Here is a 20746-nt window from a genome sequence, read left to right on the forward strand (position 1 = left end):
ATGAGACATTTATTTAAACTTCACACGTTGTTACCGGTATATCTAAGTTGAATAATTATTGAACATCTACTAGGAAATTTAAGTAAACAACTGGTTGATGCAACTAGTCCACCAGCCTATCTATGATGACTGCTAATGTTATTACTGAAGTAAGAAACTCAATTTCATATATATCATAATGACTGCATAGTAGCTACGACCCATATTGTTCTTACAATGTGAAGAAAACTCATTCCACTTGGTAATTTTAACTGTACAAACATTTGGTGTACACCTTTCCATATTCAATTTTAATGATAGAAACCCTTGTACATATGTAAAATAATTTAGTTTAAGCACGTACATTTAAAAAAGTATTGTTAATAATTTGAAGAAATGTAATGTACTCTATGTCCAAAGTCTTTGTCTTAATTCCTAAGCTGATGATGGCATACCCTATTGCCAAAACTGGTCCCGAATAAATAAAAAATGAATATGTGATGACTGTGAAATTATCACTATTTCTTGTATTGAATAGGAGGATCCCCATACCTAACAATTTTGAATGTAAATCTCGATTCAATACGGAACCTAAAAATGAAATTTTTGACACTAGACAAGGGTATTATCGTAAATGGAGTGAAAAGTCTGGTTGCATGTTTCACGAAGAGGGAAAGTCCTCAAACTTTTAAATGCTGTGTTGATGGGTTAAAAGTACCTTATAGGAATCGCTGTTAGTACCTAGGTGTTAAAATAAGGAAAGAGTTTCGTTGGTGTAATCACTTTAATGAGGTTGTAAATAAAGGGTACAGGTCTCTTCATATGGTTATGAGGGAATTTAGAAGTTGTAGTATGGGTGTACGTAGAGTATGTGTAAGTCACTGATAAGGCCCTAATTAGAGTAGGGTTCCGATGTACAGGACCCTCACCAGGATTACTTGATTCGAGAATGACAAAAGAGTAGTGTTGCGAAAATGTTGTGCGAACTTTGGACTGGGAAGACTTGTGAGAAAGTTGAGCTGCTCAACTAAGGGCTGGTTCTACCACATACGAGTAAAGTAGCGCGTAACTTGCCCTCCGCGTAAAAGGATATTTCCTTTCGACCCCTCCCGCATAGTGCCATCAGCAGTATAAATCATAGTTACCAGGCACGCAATTAATCGGCCACTGCAAAGGTCAAATAAGACTTTACCTGCTGGGCAAGTTTTGAAAGCTGAACATTATTAGCTGTATTTTTTGTGACAAACAGCTTAAATTAGCTTAGTATATTGATAAAAGCATGATACCGTAACAGTGATCGGTATTGTATTGCAGGATTTTAAACATGAATGCCTCCCTTGAGTTGCAACGGCCACATCAGCTTCTCGCATATACAGCATCGGGGATACATTATATTTCAAGCTTTTGTGAAGAAACTAGACAAGGATATAAAATTGAAACCTATTTGGTAATCATCTCGTATGGTCTTTAACTTTCCAATTTTTATTTCTCAGTTTTCAAACACCAGATATAAGTTATAATATGCACATGGGTCACTCCAAGTGTTTTTGTAGCATAATGGCTACGGCGCTCGCTTCGTACTACGAGGTATGTAGGTTCGAGTTTTCATAATGGCGAATGTTTTTATTTTTATAATTAGTTATGGTATTCATCTGCAGGCCTATTTTTATACCTTCTTTTGTTGATAATATATATCAGTGAAATATTTAAATACAGTATTGTTATGTGCCAGCCCATGGTAGCAACATTCGGTACTTCCAGGAAGGGGCTGGTGACTCACACGACCCGAGATCTCCCAGTCTGCTTGTGGGGTGGGGTAGTCCTTTCCATGCATTGTTCTCGTCGGCCGCTTACCTCTGAGTTTCTTGGAGATTCAGCAGGAATATTCTGCCTCCAGTCACTTCGGGAAAATTCCGGCTCAAATCACCTGAGCTATAAAAAGGGAGGCTAGCCACGGACAGTCAGTCTCAGTGTTGAGCTCCGTGGTAGAGTCAGTGTTGGTGCTGGACTTGAGGTCATTGTTGGACTGCGTGGCGAAGTCATTGTGAGACTCAGTGTGTTAGGGTTCGGTGGCTGGGCTGAGGGCGACAGAGGTGTTGGCAGTTGCTGGTGTCCCACAGAGGTTTGAACCAGGAGCTGTTGTTGTGGTGTCAGAGAATCCAGTAAGTAGGTGGGCTGGAGATGATGAAATGGAAGACTTGTACTACCTGAGAGTACTGTGTGCTTGTGTGTTTGTGACCAAGCTCGATAGCTGCAGTCGCTTAAGTGCGGCCAGTATCCAGTAATCGGGAGATGGTGGGTTCGAGTCCCACTGTCGGCAGCCCTGAAGATGGTTTTCAGCGGTTTCCCATTTTCACACCATGCAAATGCCGGGGCTGTACCTTAATTAAGGCCACGGCCGCTTCCTTCCACTTCCTAGGCCTTTCCTATCCCATCGTCGCCATAAGACCTATCTGTGTCGGTGCGACGTAAAGCAAATAGCAAAAAAAAAAATTTAAAAAAAAAACAAGTGTGTTTGTGGACTGAGGATCGCCGTGAATCAATGAGGAAACCTGCTATCGTAAGTGTGAGGGTAAATGATCCTGTGTTAATGTTCGCTGTTGTGAATATCGTCCTGCTGTTGAATACTGTTGAACTGTTTAGTTGTTCACTGCAATGTTACTGCGTGAATTACTGGACTGTCTCTGGAATCAAACCAACGAACAGTCATCGTGTGTCAAGTGGCCCGTAGCCCTGTGTTCAGATCCAGCAGTCTACACACAGCTGCTGTATGAGATAACTGGACTTGGAGAAGTGAAAGTAAGGATTAAGTATAGCAACAGGCTGGACCGCCTGCTGCGCCATAAGGAAGAGGAACTTGTGAATAGACTTATTATTAGTAAGTGTGGCCATTCATAACTGATTAGAGTTATGTGGGTGTATATAGGTGTATGTGTGCATTTATTAGGTCATCCTGAAATAAATTAGAGTAATGAAACAGATGGAGTTTTATTCGTAACAGTATTATGTCCGTTAGGAAAATCCTTCATGTTTGTGCTATTTATAGAAATTGATGTTATGATTAATTCCAGTCGTCGTTGATCTGCATTTAGAACTGTCACCCAGGTGGTAGATTCCCTATCAGTTGTTTACCTAGTGTTCTCGTAAATAGTTTAAAAGAACTTGGAAATCTATCGAACATTTCTCTTGATAAATTGTTCCATTTCCAAAAACATCTTCCTATAAATGGATATTTCCCCAGTTTGTCATCTTGAATTCCAATCTTATCTTCATAAAGTTGAACATTAGAATTAAATAAATGATCAGTAAGGGAAGCATGTGGAGCTAAATGAGGTCACATAGCTAGTTGCAATTAGAGGATCATGGAGGCACGCAATTAAATCACAGAAGACTGCAGATAGAATGCTCAAAGGCAGTAAGTCCTCAAGAAAGATGTGTATATATGTATATGGAATCGCATAATTAAAGAGAGTTAAGAACAATGGAAGGGAACGAAAATAAATTTGATTTTAAAGTACATACATACATCATCATTATAGACCGTTATGCATTTCAGTGCTGAGTCTGCAAGCCTCTGTGAATTTACTGAACGTCACCACAATCCTCTATTTGCAACTAGGGCTGTGGCCTCATTTAGTACTATACCACTTACCTTTAAATCGTTAGAAACTGCGTCTAACCATCGTCGTCTTGGTCTCCCTCTACTTCTCTTACCCTCCATAACAGAGTCCATTATTCTCCTAGGTAACCTATCTCTCTCCATTCACCTCACGTGACCCCACCACCAAAGCCGGTTTATGTGTACAGCTTCATCCTTCGAGTTTATTCCTAACTTAGCCTTTATCTCCTCCTTCCGAGTATGCTCCTGCCATTGTTCCCACCTGTGTGTACCAGCAATCATTCTCGCTACCTTCATGTCTGTTATTTCTAACTTATGAATAAGATATTCTTAGTTCACCCAGCTTTCGCTCCCGTAAAGCAAAGTTGGTCTGAAAACAGACTGATGTAAAGATAGTCTCGTTCGGGAGCTGACTTCCTTCTTACAGAATGCTGTTGATCACAACTGCAAGCTCACTGCATTAGATTTACTGCACCTTGATTCAATCTCATTTACTATAATACCATCCTGGGAGAACACGCATCCTAAATACTTGAAATTATCTACCTGTTCCAGCTTTGTATCACCAATCTGACATTCATTTCTGCTCAATTTCTTACCTGCTGACATCAATTTAGTCTTTGAAAGGCTAATTTTCTTACCATACTCATTGAACCTATTTTCAAGTTCCGAGATATTAGACTGCAGGCTTTCGGCACAATCTACCATTAAGACCTAGTCGTCAGTATTGGCCAGACTGCTCAGTACATTTCCACATAACCGAATCCCTCCCTGACACTTTATACCTTTCAGCAGATGATCCATGTAAACTACGAACAACAAAGGTGAAAGATTACAGCCTTGTCTAACCCTTGTAAGTACCCTGAACCAAGAACTCATTCTACCATCAATTCTCACTGCAGACCAATTCTCAACATAAATGCTTTTGATTGATTTTAATAATCTACCCGTAATCCCATATTCCTCCAGTATGGTGACCATCTTTTCCCTCGGTACCCTGCTATATGCTTTCTCTAGATCTTTCTTTCTTTTTTAATCTGTTTATAGTCCAGGGTTGGCTTTTTCCTCGGACTTAGCGAGGGATCCCACCTCTACCGCCTCAAGGGCAGTGTCCTGGAGCTCCAGACATCGGGTCGGGGGATACAACTGGGGAGAATGACCAGTACCTCGCCCAGGCGGCCTCACCTGCTATGCTGAACAGGGGCCTTGGTGGGGGATGGGAAGATTGGAAGGGATAGACAAGGAAGAGGGAAGGGAGCGGCCATAGCCTTAAGTTAGGTACCATCCCGGCACTTGCCTGGAGGAGAAGTGGGAATCCACGGAAAACCACTTCCAGGATAGCCGAGGTGGGAATCGAACCCACCTCTACTCAGTTGACCTCCCAAGGCTGAGTGGACCCCATTCCAGCCCTCATACCACTTTTCAAATTTCGTGGCAGAGCCGGGAATCGAACCCAGACCTCCGGGGGTGGCAGCTAATTACACTAACCACTACACCACAGAGGCAGACTTTTTCTCTAGATCTACGAAACATAAACACAACTGTCTATTCCTCTCGTAGCATTTTTCAATTACCTGGTGCATACTGAAAATCTAATCCTGATAGCCCCTCTGTGGTCTGAAACCTCACTGGTTTCCATCCAGCTTCCTCTCTACCACTGATCGCACCCTCCCTTCCAAGATGCCAGTGAATATTTTGCCTGGTATATTAATCAGTGAGATATCTCTATAGTTGTTGCAATCCTTCCTGTTCCCTTGCTTTTGTCCAATCTGAAGGTACCTTACCAGCACTCCATGCTAATCTTAGTACTCTATGAAGCCATTTCATCCCTGCATTCCCACTATACTTCACCATTTCAGGTCTAATTTCATCTATTCCTGCTGCTTTATGACAATGGAGTTTATTTACCTCCTTTTCCACTTCCTCAAATACATTCCTAACAGATATCCTGAATTCAAAGTCGGTTAAGATGTAGTCTATTTTGGATCTGGTACTCCTAGCCTCCCATGTGTAGGGGTGAATAGCCTTATGCTTGAAGAATGTGTTTGTAACTGCTAAACACATACTAGCATAGAAAGTCCAGCAAACGCGTTTCATTCTCATTAGCTTCCATATCTTCCCCACATTTAAAAATCACCCTTTCATATCCTTCAGTTCTACTTCCAACTCTCACATTGAAATATACCATTAGCACTATCCTATCCTTGCTGTTCACCCTGACTACGATGTCACTCAGTGATTCATAAAACTTGTCAACTTCATTCTAATATGCACCCTCACATGGTGAATACACGGAGACAATTCTCGTCCTAATTCCTCCAACTGCCAAATCTACCCACATCATTCGCTCATTTACATGCCTAACAGAAACTATGTTGTGTGCAGTAGTATTCCTGATGAACAGTCCTACCCCATACTCTGCCCTTCCCTTTTTTAACACCCATCAAGTACACTTTATAATCTCCTATCTCTTCCTCGTTATCTCCCCTTACCCGAATATCACTTACTCCTTGCACATCCATATGCATCCTCTTTGCTGACTCAGCCAGTTCTACTTTCTTTCTTCCATAAACCCCATTAATATTGATAGCTCCCCATCGAATTCCATTTCGTTTGCCAAGTTGTTTCCAAGGAGTCCCTTGCATGTGAAATGGGAGGGGCTTTCGTTACTCCCATAGGTCTGAGGCTTGCTTAAAAAGTTCTGAGCTCAGTAAATTCATGAAGCAGGACGCTACCCTGCTCACGCATAGTCCAAGTGAGGATCTCTCCTCTAATGGGTTAGGGACCACTGGTGGTTTGTATACTGTAGTCCTAGCCGCCTGAGCACAAGGAGGGCCATGACTCAGAATATGTCAGAGATGCCCACTCCCATTCTGTAGCAACTGGAATCCCGACCCTCAAGACCACTTACTAGGCCACTCAGCCGTTGCCCATGGTTCACGAACTAGGACGTGACTGCAGTAACCCACACCATGAACTATGATAGTGTATAAAAAGAAAAAAGTGAACCTGTGTCGCCGTACAAGATAGCTTATAATTGGTGGAAGAAAATTTAAACATGAAAATCTCAAGATTTTAAGCGCTATTAGGTATTGATTTTGAACCTGATAGATTAAACTCGCAAAAGCTTGATGTAAATTGTCAGTAACTCCACAGACTTCCCTCGTTAGGCTTTTTGGTGATAATCAGCAGATGACAGCACAGGAAAAGAGGAAAATAAGAAGATCGAAATGAGCCTCATACATCTGACGGTAGATAGCTCCTCAGGTGAATGCGAGAAGTCTCTGAAAATCTGTCTAGCCAACCCCGTATATCGGTGTCTAGCTCTGGGTAGCTACCTAGCGCTTAAGCAGAGGTGGTAGTACGCAAGCCAAGTACCAGCTGATTTACACCCTCAGATACTTTACCTCTCGCTTAGCTGCCTTCTAGTTTACCAGCTGATGGTTGAACCAGCCATTAGTGGTATGTTCCAAGCAGTCTGTGGAGAGATGGTATGGAATGACATTAGTAGACAAGTAAGCTTGAATGGAGTTTTTACAACTAGGAGAGGTCATGTTATGATACTAGCAATTACTCGCGGCTTCACTCGCGTGGATTTTGTAATTTGATCAGAGTAATCGTTCCTTGGCATTGTACTAAGAGACTATCTGAAAATTCCTAAAGTATAAAAACTCACCTAAAAATTGTGTTTCAGTTACCCCAGAAATTCTTTGTAAACCATGTTTGTGGTATTACCTTCTGGGGCTAAGACGACCATGTGACATAGAACTGTACATGCGAGAAAGAGTCTTCTCTCAAGTCAAAAAATAAATGCATGTTTCTATATTTTTAAAGGAGATTCCAAATACCAATTCCCACATCTGTAACATATTCAGTTTTTGAGATATGTATAAGTATCCCCATAAAAGAAATTCAACCCCTTGATCAGTCCTTCCCCTACCCCCATCTAAATGTATATTCCGAAAACAAAAATACATGTTTCCTTATTTTTAAAGGAGATTTCAAATATCAGTTTTCCCCATCTGAAACATTTTCAGTCTTTAAGATATGAGTATCCTCATAAAAAATAATTGAACTATTTTTCACTACTTTTCACCCACTGTTAAGTGCCCTCTTGGAAATCAAAAAAGTACAGGTTCCTGTATTTTTAAAAGACTTTCCAAATACCAAGTTTTTTGTCTCTTGACCATATTAAGTTTTTGACATATAATGTAAAATGGAATGGCGTATGGCTTTTAGTGCCTGGAGATCCCAGGACGGGTTCGGCTTGCCAGGTGCAGGTCTTTTGATTTGGCACCCGTAGGCGACCTGCGCATCGCAATGAGGCTGAAATGATGATGAAGACAACACATACACCCAGCCCCCGTGCCAGGGAAATTAACCAATGATGGTTAAAATTCCCGACCCTACCGGGAATCGAACCTGGACCTCGGTGACCAAAGGCCAGCACGCTAACCATTTAGCCATGGAGCCGGACGACATATAATGTAGATATATCGGTACTCATTTTAAAAATTCACTTACTTTTCCAATTCTTTCCAGCCCCTCAATTGGATTTTCCAAAAGCAAAAAGAAATAAGGGTTTCATTGTTTTTAAGGGATATTCAAATACCAGTTTTCATGCTTGTACATCTGCAACACATTCAGTTTTTGAGATAAATGTATACTCATAAGAATTATTCTGCTCCTTCTACCTCGCTTCTTTCCACCCCTCTCCCACCTTAAGTGGACTTTCCGAGAACAAAAAAGTACATGTTTCTTTATTTTGAAAGGAAATTCAAAATACCAACTTTCACGTCTGTAACAGCTTCAATTTTTAAGATAAAGTATCCTCATTATCGTATTTCAACTCTTTATCTACTTATTTTCAACCCCACACCCCTTACGTCGATTTTCCGAAAGCAACAAATGCGTGTTTCTTTATTTTTTAAAGGAGATTCCAAATACTAATTTTCACGTCCGTAACATCTTCAGTTTTTGAGATATAATTACACTCATGAAAGTAAATCAACTCCTTTTTCACCCCTCTTCCTACCTGTCAAGTTGTTTCCCCCTCCCCAGAAGTGCGTGTTTCTTTATTTTAAAAAGAGATTCCAAATACCAATGTTCACGTCTTTAACATTTTTAGTTGAAATGAAATGGCGTATGGCTTTTAGTGCCGGGAGATCCTAGGACGGGCTCGGCTCACAGGTGCAGGTCCTTTGATTTGACGCCCGTAGGTTACCTGTGCATCGTGATGAGGATGAAATGATGATGAAGACAACACTTTCACCCAGCCCCTGTGCCCGGGAAATTAACCAATGATGGTTAAAATTACCGAACCTGCCGTGAATCGAACCCGGGACCCCTGTGACCAAAGGACAGCACGCTAACCATTTAGCCATGGAGGCGGACAACATTTTAAATTTTTTGAGATATAAGTATCCTCACACAAGGAATTCAACTAATTTTTCAATTCATTCACCCCTTAAGTGGATTTCCCATAGACAAAAGAACACGTGTTTCTTTAATTTGAAAGAAAATTTCAAATATAAATGTTCATGACTCTAACATCTTCAGTTTTTGAGATATAAGTATCCTCATGAAAAGAATTCAACTCCTTTTTCACCCCAGCCCGTTAAGTTGATTCCCCCCCTCAAAAATGCATGTTACTTTATTTTTTAAGGTGATTCCAAGTAAAAATTTTCTCATGTGCAACCTTAAGTTTTACAAATATAAGTTTCTCCATAAAAAGAATCAAAATTTTTCACTTCCTTTCACCCTCCCCCTTCAGTGAATTTTCCAAAAACCAAATAAATTGTTTCTTTGTTTATGAAGGACCTTCCAAATGCCAGTTATCACGACTGTAACATATTCAGTTTTGAGGTATATGTATCGTCATAAAAAATAATTCAACACCTTTTTCACCACCCCCGCCCCCAAGTTGATTCCCCTCCCCCGCAAAATGCGTGTTTCTTTATTTTTAAAGGAGATTCCAAATACTAATTTTCCACATATGTAACGTCTTTAGTTTTTGAGATATAAGTATCCTCATACAAAGTATTCAACTAATTTTTCAATTAATTCACCCCCCTTAAGTGGATTTTCCAAAGACAAAAGATTATGTGTTTCTTTAGTTTGAAAGAAAATTCCAAATGCAAATTTTCATGTGTGTAACATCTTCAGTTTTTGAGATATAAGTATCCTCATGAAAAGAATTCATCTCCATTATCCCTCCATCCCTGCCCGTAAAGTTGGTTTCCCCGCACCCAAAAAGTGCGTGTTCCTTTATTTTTAAGAGAGATTCCAAATACCTATTTCCAAGTCTGTAACCTTCAGTTTTGAGATATAAGATTCTCCAGAAAAAGTATTCAATTTTTTTACTTCCTTTCACACTCCCCACTCAAGTGAATTTTCCAAAAACACACAGTACTCGTTTCTTTAAAAGAGCTTCCAAATGCCAGTTATCACTTCTTTAACATCTTCAGATGTATATTCTCATAAAAGGAATTCATCTCCGTTTTCATATCCCTCTACCAAGTTGATCCCCCCCCTCCCCCCCTGCAAATGCGTGTTTGCATGTTTGTTTATTTTTAAAGCAGATTCCAAATACCAGTTTTCACGTTTTCAACATCTTTCGTTTTTTTGCTATGTATATATTCTCATACAAATAATTCAATTAATTTTTCAATCCTTTCACCCCCCTCCCCCGTTAAGGGTCTTTTCCGAAAACCAAAGAATATGTGTTTCCTTATTTTTAAAGGAGATTCCAAATACCAATTTTCACATCTGCAACATGTTAAGTTTTTGCGATATACTGTAGATATGCTAATTTTAAAAATTCACCCTCTTTTTCAGTTCCCCTTAAGTGGATTTTCCAAAAAAAATATTTATGTATCTGTACTTTTACAGGAAATTCCAAATACCAGTTTTCAAATCTGTAATTTGTTACCTGTTTTAGATAATTTGCAGATATACTCTTTTTAAAAATTCACCCCCTTTGTCACTCCTGTTCACCCTCTATTCATCGGATTATCCAAAAACAAAAAAATACGTGTTTCTTTATTTTCAAAGGAGTTTCCAAATTTCAATTTTCATGTCTCTAACATCTTCAGATTTTGAGATATAAGTCTCCTCATAAAAGGTGTTCAACCTATTTTCCCCCATTTTTCACCCCTCTTAATGGGATTTTCCAAAAACAAAAAAATATGTGTTTCTTTATTTTCAAAGAAAGATATCGATATCCCCATTTTAAATTTCAACGCCCTTTTCACCCCCCTTAGCGACGGAATATTCAAAAATCCTCCCTTAGCGAGCACCTACATGTTAATATGAATGTATCCCCTAAATTTCACTTCTTTATGTCCAGTAGTTTTGGCTCGGCGATGATGAGTCAGTCAGTCAGTTAGTCAGTCAGGACAAGTTATTTTATATATATAGATGAAGTTATTTGAAAGTAGAAATTATCTTTATATGAAGATGAAGATGGAATTCAAGAGGACAAATTGAGGCAAACATTAGTTCATAGGAAGAGGAATTACCATGCAGAATTGCCACACATGTTAATGTGATTTGGCTATGGAACGCAACTTTGCGTTGCGGCGACGATTAGCTTTGAAACCCACTGTCAACTGTCCTGAGAATTTTTTTCTGTGGTGTGTCATTTTTACTTCCAGGCAAATGCCAGGACAGTTCCTATTAACAGGTCATGACAGATACCTTCCACCTCCAATTTCCTTCACAATCATTCATTTCATCTTCATTAGCTCCTCAACTGAGGTTGGTGGCAGGAAGGGCATCTGCCTATAAAAACCTGCCACATAATTTCATCTCACATCATCCCCCACCCTATATTGGGAAACAAGACTGAGGGGTGGACATACATACATACATACATACATACATACATACATACATACATACATACATACATACATACATACATACATACATACATACATACATACAGGAAGAGGAAATAGGGATTGGAATAATTTACTTGGGAGATGTTAGATATATTTCAAACTTCCTTGATATCATTTAAGGAAAGACTAGGTAAACAAATGATGGGGAATCTGCCATCTGGACCAAAGCCTTAAATACAGGTCAGTTGTGGGTGAGTGATTTGAATTGATTTGGTTATTGCTTTGTATTTCCTTCCTTTTAGGTGCTGCACTTGAAAATCTTTCCACTGGCAGAGTGGGTATTATGCAGGAAAGTGCTAATACACTGTCTAATGCTCTGTGTATTGCTATACGTTATTCAGCAGTAAGAAGACAATTTGGTCCCAGTGACAAGGATTGTGAATTGCCTATAATAGAATACCAATTGCAGGTAAATTTAAAAAAATTAAATTTCATTGTTCTAAACATTTGTTTACTAGCTGAAGTATGTAACAACCAGAAAGGATTTGTGTATCAGCAGATTTACCCACAGTATCTGTGAGGATTGTACAAGTATAGACTACTACTGCATAGGTTACATTTCAATCTTGTTTCAGCATAGATGAAAATGTAAAAAATAAATAAAGTCTCTTATGTACACTCTTGGACTCAGAATTATATTAAGGAGTGCTTTCAATCACTTCCTGCACAGCTGTCTTTAGCAACTAACTCCTGGCACAGAAACATTTGGAATTGGGACAGAAATATTTTATATGCGTTACAATATGGTGAAGAAAGCAGTCCAATGTGATTTTGTCATATACAACACATACTTTGAATGTCTGTTCATTGAGAATGCTGGTCCCTTGAGATTTAGGGTGTACAAACTGTAGGGAAAAAGAAACTTTCAGCACCATGAAGGGTGTGCTTACAATGCCCCAATTGTGAATGGGTGCAAGGCAGTGATTGATAACATGTTCAGGTGCCTCTGTATGCGCGTATGGACACAGGTCTATACATGTGTACCCACCCCGAGCTGCAATACATTACTGAATCCTGCGTGACATGGAGTCAATGAGACCCTGGATTACTTCCTGCAGAATTGAGACCCGTGCTTGCTGCACCATGATGATTAGTTTGTCCACAGTTTGTGGTGGCCATACATGTTCAATGGAGTTTAGATTCAGGGACCTGGCAGGCCAGTGTAAAAGCGTAACATCTCAGAGAACTTACCTGAAGATGCCTGCAGTTTGTGGGCAGGCACTGTTCTGCTGAAACACCCCATTTGCAATGGACACCATCAGACGGACAACTACTGAATTGACAACCAAGTACACATACTGTTCAGCAATAATTGTGCCCTCAAAAATCACTAATGGTAATTTCACTTGAAAGCTAATAGCTTCCTAGACTGCAATGCCTCAGGTTTGGCCCCCTGTGCCTCATGATTTGGGCCCGGATTTAAAACAATGCATATACTCATATGCAAATGCATATTTTGAGCATGAGTGCATATTTTGGATGTTAGTACATATACAGATATATATTTTTCTCTTAGTTGTGATCTATTATCTAAGATTTCTGAACGAAATGAAAAATCTAATGAACTGTATATTTTGTACATCGCTTGGCAAAATGAGAAGCCTTTCTTGATCAAGGAAAGTGCTTTCATTGTCGCAATACAAGCAGGTAGGCAGATAATGGCCCTTTTCCCAATAGCCAATACTGTAGCTATTTCCTTCTTTTCTTTGCTTAAACAAATGCGTTCATCTGTTAACTTGTTCTTTGTCTATTGCAGTGTTTTACCAGATTAAACTGTAAAAATGCCTAAAGATAATGGCTACTAGGTCTTTTTAAATTAAACAGTGAATATCAGGCAATAGTGACTATACAACTGACAGCGATGTAGTGTACTGTCGTATGTGCGACAAGAGTGAAAAATGCGATAACAAATTTCAAATTGGACAGCATTCGAAAACAACTTCACATCTCAGATAAAAAGAACAGAGTAAGAATACGAAACGGCTACTTTTAACCAACGTGAAAATACGGTGTGAAGTTAGTACATTTTCTGCTGATATTTTGTATGCAGCAACATTCTGCTGCATAAATTGAATAATCCATATCTACGCTCGTTTCTTGAAAAGTATTGTGCTAATCAAAGAATACCAGATGAATCTAACCTTAAGGAAGAAGTGTTTACTTTCATTGCATGCTTCTGTTGTGGATTCAGTACGATATGACATAGGAGAGAACTGTGTCTGGATATTGTAAATGAAACAACCAATTCGTGTGGTCGATAGACTGCGAACTTCATAGTGGGTAAATTATTTCCAGAAGAACACGGCAAACCTCATTTACTTTCGTACAAAGTGCTAGAAAAATACAACCATGCTACAGTTACAAGATTTCTTAACGATTCCCTATGACTTCTGTGGCCTAGTGAATTGGAGAGTGATTGTTAAAAAGTGTGTCATTTATTCACAGATGTAGCTTCGTATATGTTGAAAGCTCTTTCCAAGTATTTTTTTTCCAAATCTCATCCATGTCATGTTTGGTCCATGGTTTGCATTGTATTGCAGAAGAGATACGTACCCTCTTTTTTTCAGTCAACAAAGTAATTTCAAGAGGTTAAATCTGTCCATAAAAGCACCGGCTCGTGTTCAGTTGTACAAAACTATTCTGCCTCAGGTTTCTCTTCCTCCGGAACCTGCTCTCACAAGATGGGAAACTTGGTTATCCGGAGTAACGTTCTACAAGGAGAATACATAAGTGGGATCAGGCAGTCTTTTCCAGAAGAATGTTCCGAGCAGTTAGTGCCATTGTACAAGTATTGCTGAGTTACGTCCGTCGACGTCATTTTCAGCGTATAAATTAATTCTGTCTGAACAGAAAGTCATTGACCCCTGAAAATATCGAAAAACTGTTGATAACCTACTGCCATGCATCTTTCTGCAAGTAATGAAACGTGTTAATCAATTTAACACTAAGTTAAAATTAAGTAATGCGTTTGGAAGGTGAATTTTTTAAATTTTTAGTGCATGTTTTCAATATTTTTCATGTATATTTGCATGCATATTTTTGGAGTTTCTGGTGCATATGAATCCGGGCCCTACTCTTGACAATAAGATTGTTGGAGCTCCTCTCCTGGTTGGTTGTCAGATATGATTGCAACAGTTATTGCGACCAAGACAAAAGCCCGATTCATTACCGAAGATAACGCTATGCTCTTCGTCTGCTCAGCATAACTGTTCTAGACACCAGTACAGCCTCGCATGTCTGTGTTGTTGGAACATTTGTTGCAGGCACATGGGATCGTCAGCTAGCTGCACACAAATGATTACCAGTTACATTTCATGTCACTGCTCATCACAAACTTGTCAGCTAAGTTCTACTGGGTTTTGGATATAGGTGGTGGTTCATCCATGACCATCCAAGTAGGAAGTGACGTATGAACTATCCAATCTGGTTTGAAACCTGTATAGTTCCGTACCTAGCTGCCACCATTCCATTTCTCTAATATTAACACAAAAGACTAATTTTTTCGAGGTATTGTAATTTCCATTTTCCGTAATGTATTTTATGACCAAGTGAGTTGGCCGTGCGATTTGGGAGAGGGCAAGTTTGAATCCCACCATCGGAAGCCCTGAATATTGTTTTCCATGGTTTCCCATTTTCACACCATGCAAATGCCAAGGCCACAGACACTACCATTCCAGTCCTATCACTTCCCCATCCTTGCATCGCCAAAATTCTTAGATGTGTTATTGTGACGTTAAAAAAACTAGCACAATAAAGTATTTCATATTGTTATAGAATATTGAATAGAGTATCTTCAGGGTTAACAAGAAGACCTCCAATGCTCTTATTGATGTATGATTGTCTGCTACCTAGAAAGTGATTGGTAACTGTAGATTGTTTTATATTCAAGTACTCTGATGTATTCTGTGTACCTCATTTTTAAATTTTGGCTGGCTTATCCACTGTAGAATTTTGAACATTCACTTCCTTTGAGTTTATAAATACTGTACCAGGTTACTTATTCATATCTGTGTGCTGGGTGCTTCTTAAATTTTAGGCGCGTGTGTGTGTTTATATATATACAACTTTGTTCTGGTTTTTGGATGTGTTGTAATTTTGTTCTTTATGTTATGTAGAAGGCTAGCAATGATAGTGTGGGTTTAACCACTAGCAACTGCCAGATATTTTATGGTTGTATTGTTCTTAATTGTAATCTTTGAAGTGTGTTGTTTTGCTGTGTCTAACATAAATTAGAATGCTGAGTGTTTGTGTTGAATGAAATAAACAAAAAATGTGCTCAACAAAAGCATTCAAAGCCAGAATTTGGAATAAAAATCCAAATACTATGAAGTTGTTGGGTCCTTTTTTATTTATTTTTTCTTAACTACCGGTACTGCCGAAAGTACAAAAAATTGTACAATCATTCAAAAAATAAATGAATCCATGGTATTGTATGTTCTTGCATTTAATGTTTTATCAGACTTAACTTTAATTATACAGTACAATTCACCTCCTATGTAGATACAAACCCTGTGAGCCAGCTGAGTGGCTTTTCCTCATGCTTAGGCTGTTGGTCTGACCTCTAACCTATCAAGACCAATGGTTTTGTCACTAACCTACCCTAACCTATCAAGACCAATTGTTTTGTCACTAACCTACCCTAATCTATCCAGACCAATGGTGGTGTCACACAGGATACTAGAGGCCTAAGTTCTGCTTTGCAGCTCTAACCTTTGTTGATGTCAACAGGGCTACATTTCAAACTCATTTTAACAAATTTTGACGGCGCACTTATGTGAAATTAAATTTAAATTTTAACACTGATGATGGACCTCAGTGTCCGAAAACCAGTTATGTTTTAATAAAGTGTGTGCTGATACAACTGTATATAATTAATAATAATAATAAAATTACTACATCAGCGCTGTTAATGCTGTCTCACACAAGTACGCGACATCTCCACGTCCTTCACAGTGATCACTCGGCATCTGATGCTATTCGCGCTCCTTACATACCCTACCAAGCCTGGTAGCAACACTAAACATGAACACTAATACACTTTGGTGGCTGTTCTACTTGTTGCAGAGAATTTCAACTCTAATCGTTTACATACTGCCGATGGTGTGTACATTTACGAAGTTACATTGACATCCGATTATTTCTTCTGAGTGCTTCAATTTTTTTTGTCAGCCAGTGTAATAGGAACCGAAAATGAACAAGTTTATTATAGGGAAGTGTTGTTCGACATACTGGTAGAATTCAGAGTAGATGCTGAAACAATTGCAATTATTAAGCAGACATTAACGAACACCTGTTCGAAGGTAATGTTCATGCGGGAGCTCATGAAGTAGTTTTAAATCAAAACAGGGGTCAGACAAGGTGGGCAGTCTCCAGTCCTCTTAAACTGTGTTTTGGAGAAGATCATCCGTGAGTTGGAAAAAGAACTGGACAAAAAAGGACTGCTCAACTAAGTATACATCGGAGGATTAAAAAACTGTATCAAGATCAATTGCTGTGCATTCGCAAATGACCTTGCGATTCCATCTAGAAACAATGACACAACTACAGAGCAGATAAATCTACTAAAGCAGGAAGTGAATAAAGCAGGACTCCAAATTTCCTTCGGAAAACAAAAACAAACAAATATATGACCAACATCAAAATGGCCCCTCATCACTTGAAGACAGAGCATGTTAAGATACAAAGAGTTAACAGCTTCAAGTACCTCAGGAAAATCGTACTGTTGAAAACTAGCGAAAGAAAAGCCAATTACACTAGGCGAAGAAAGATGGCTGCTTTATAGGGTAATGGCACTATATATTGAACGCCCTTTAAATATCGAACACTTCACACATCTCATTAAAAATAACAATATCGATAAGTTTACATAACATCTGAGATTTCTAAATTCACCCCTCCAAACCTAACTTTGTCAATTGATAGGTCGGAAGTCGTTACCATGTTGGCGAACGCGAGAAAGTCGCAAAACTTTGGTGTTGGCGGGATTTTGATGAGATCTTTGTATTGTTACTAAGGTGCAGTGTCCCTGTGATTATCTGTTTTTGCCAGTAAAATAGTGTCTTCAGAAGGCATCCTTTAAATAATAGGTTGTATTAACATACATACATATTTATTCATTTCTTGTGTTGCGAGTTTGCACCTGTCTTCATATTTATTTCTAAAATAAAATACTTTTCGATACTTTACTCCCATTTCATAATATCGAAAGGTCGTTCGATAAATGAGGTTCATTCAGTACTAAAACAACCCTTAATATTGAACGCCACTGAAAATTGATGGGCTGTTTGATTTTAATTTGTAGTATTGTTTTCTTTAGCATCGAAGTCCACATTTCTGTGGTTGTGACTGCTGAGGCACCTACCTGTAACTTGAGAGGGCCTGAATTTGAAAGCTCATCGGCTATAGTTAGATTTCTTTTACGATGTCTTGTGTCTGTTTGATGTCATGCGTTGTGCTAATCACTTTATTTAACAATCCTGTAACTTTCCAAGGGTTGTCGTCGGCAAATAAAGTGGTGGTGACAGGAGGGGGTATGCGGGAGCAGTTGCCCCCCCCCCCCACTCTTTGGAAAAACTATATTACATTTTAGACATTTACAATTAGAAAGCAGAATATTATCATTTTTACAGTTCTTGCTTATTTTTCTTAACTAATGCTCAGAGCCGGACAATGATCAAAATTGAATCGCTAATTGCAGAAACCACCTAAATGCAGTTTTTCAAACTGTTGGGCAAATAAGAAAAACTGTATGGCAGTATAAGTTGAAGTCTCATCTCCTTCCAAATTTTTTAAATGAATCTTTAATATGGTAGAAAAGTGTAGTAAACATGAAATGTTTTGAAATTTTTAAATGCCATAAAGATTTTTTTAAAACATTCCACTTAGATTGTTTCTGAAATAAGCAACTTTTCCTGTTAATTTATGTAGCAGTTGTTTAAAAAGCAGCTAATTGATTAATCTATGCAAGTTTTAAGATGAAAGGTTAAGTAAATAACACCGTTCTATTCATCAAAATTTAATAGACATCAGTTAAAGAACCACTAAATACAAATTACAACAATAATAGGCTTTCTGACTTTATTCAGCCTCTGGCATATCCTCGGCATGTTCTTTCTCGGTTGTTGGCCATTGAATGATGCTGTCATAAAAGTTTTTACTGTCCAGAGAACAAAAATTATTCCAGAGGTCCTGTATAGTTTCGTCAGTTAGTTTTAAATGACATTTAAAGTTACACATACAGTTTACATAGTTCGGCAGGGCTTCCTGGCGGACCTCTTTTCCTTTGCAGGACACGTATCTCAGTCCTTGTACTCTAGCTTTCCATACAACGTTCCACTTGTATATTCCTTCATGTCTCACTCCACGTTTACGCTTAGGATTAGGTTCATCTTCTGAACTGTCAGACATGGTTTAAGAACTAATCACTACTTAATAATCGCTAAATACACTATTATATCCGCTACACACACACACTCTACCACTCCGTGTTTACAGTTACAACAACAACAAACTCAGTAAAAACAAAACAAGATCACAAAACAGGTTGTACTAACAGGGCCACCAACCGTCATGAGTGGAGGAATGAATTTACAGCAGAAACAACCTAAGCGACGGCGCTTGGGTTCTTTCTGAAATAAACACATTATTTACACAGCTGTCTAACAGCATCGTTTATATGGAACATAAGTTGTTTCTGAAAAAAATTATTTAGGTGGTTTCTGAAATAAATGATTCAATTAAGATGCTCACCAAGGGAAATGTCCCAAAAGCCAAAGTTAAACCTGTAAAGAGAAAAAAAAAAAAGAGAGAAAAAAAACCTGAGTCAGTATTCGTTATCTGCTTTAACTGAAGCTGTTCAACAGGTTAAGTCTGGTATGATGTCCCAAAGGCAGGTATCTAAAACATACCAGGTCCCTGAACTATCTGGACATCAGAAGATTGACTGCCCTTGGTCGGAAGCCGTTCCTGAGTCCACGAGAAGAGGAGGGTATTAGTGAATGGATAATCAAGAGGCTAAGACAGGATTTCCGTTGAAGAAAAAGAATTTACTTTACACTGTTCAACAAATTGTGCAGTCATCAGGAGGGAGCACACCGTTTAAGCATGGAAGACATAATAAAACCTGGTGCAAGTGTTTTATGAGATGGCATCCTTCTGTGTCAGAAAAAGGGTGAAACCATTAGCAAGGGCAGGGCTGCTGTCTCGGAAGAGAGAATTTGGTTTGCTGGACTGTCGTGCTACTTGGAATCTGAGGATGTAAGATCAATTATGGAAGACACAAGCAGGATCTTCAAAGCAGACGAGAAAAATTTTCTGTTCCATAAGGTTTCAGGAAAGTACCTTGGAGTCAGAGGGGAACAGCTTCAAATTACGGCAACCTCTAAACAGATAGAGGGCATAACAGTGCTCGGAAATTTCTGTGCCGACGGGCATTGTGCCCCTACAATGATAGTCTACAGCACCATACGACTTCAGCAACTTATCAAAGATAGTGTGGCTGAGCCATGGATCAAAAAACTGAAAGTGGCTGGATGAAAGCCCCAACGTTTCTGAACTACCTTCAACACTTTAGATCATGGCTAGAGGTAGAGAAAATTACACTTCCTGTTAGTCTGTTTCTTTATGGACACAGGAGTCATTTATCCCTTCAAGTCAGTGCATATTGACCATGGAAGAATATTGTACTGTCTTTACCCTAATACCACCCATCTTCTGCAACCAGCAGATGTGGGGGGTATTTGCACCTCTAAAGAGAGCATGTGAAAATGCTCTTCAACATGGGAAAATACAAACTTTCGGTGCATCAGTAACCAAGGTAAATTTTGCACCTATGTTAAAGAAAGTTTGGGATGATGCTCTTAGGCCAGATATTGTGAAAAGTGCCTTTCGTAAGTGTGGTCTCTAGCCACTATATCCCAAAGCTGTGGACTAAACAAAATGTATTGCAGATATTTTGAAAAGGCAACAGCAAGAGAGTGACAAAGCCAGCCCTTCATTCCCTTTCACTTCCATTCAGAAGTTAGTTTGTGCTTGATGACCTGGAAGAAGTCTTGCCTCCTCGTATTCTCGATAAGTTCAATGACAAACTAAGACGTGATGGAGAAAAACAGAATGATGGTGAACCAGATTTGTACCCTTATTAGAAAAGTGTTACAACTCGGTACAATGCAACACGTGAAACAATATCGGGTAATCAGAATGAAACGATTACAGACAGTTCACAAGAAGAAGAAAAAGATCAGGA

At 38.9% G+C, this 20746-nt stretch overlaps 1 protein-coding gene across 1 annotated transcript in view; it reads left to right on the forward strand.

The window, feature by feature from the left end:
* LOC136864712 (peroxisomal acyl-coenzyme A oxidase 3) overlaps positions 1-20746 on the forward strand; it is a 297560-nt gene that overhangs the window by 132836 nt on the left and 143978 nt on the right. Inside the window, exon 8 of the mRNA XM_067142046.2 lies at positions 11745-11911. Within this exon, the coding sequence (XP_066998147.2) occupies positions 11745-11911 (167 nt within the window). The remainder of the gene's footprint in view (positions 1-11744; positions 11912-20746) is intronic.

This window comes from Anabrus simplex, chromosome 2 (genome assembly GCF_040414725.1).
Source record: "Anabrus simplex isolate iqAnaSimp1 chromosome 2, ASM4041472v1, whole genome shotgun sequence".
Lineage (NCBI taxonomy): Eukaryota > Metazoa > Arthropoda > Insecta > Orthoptera > Tettigoniidae > Anabrus > Anabrus simplex.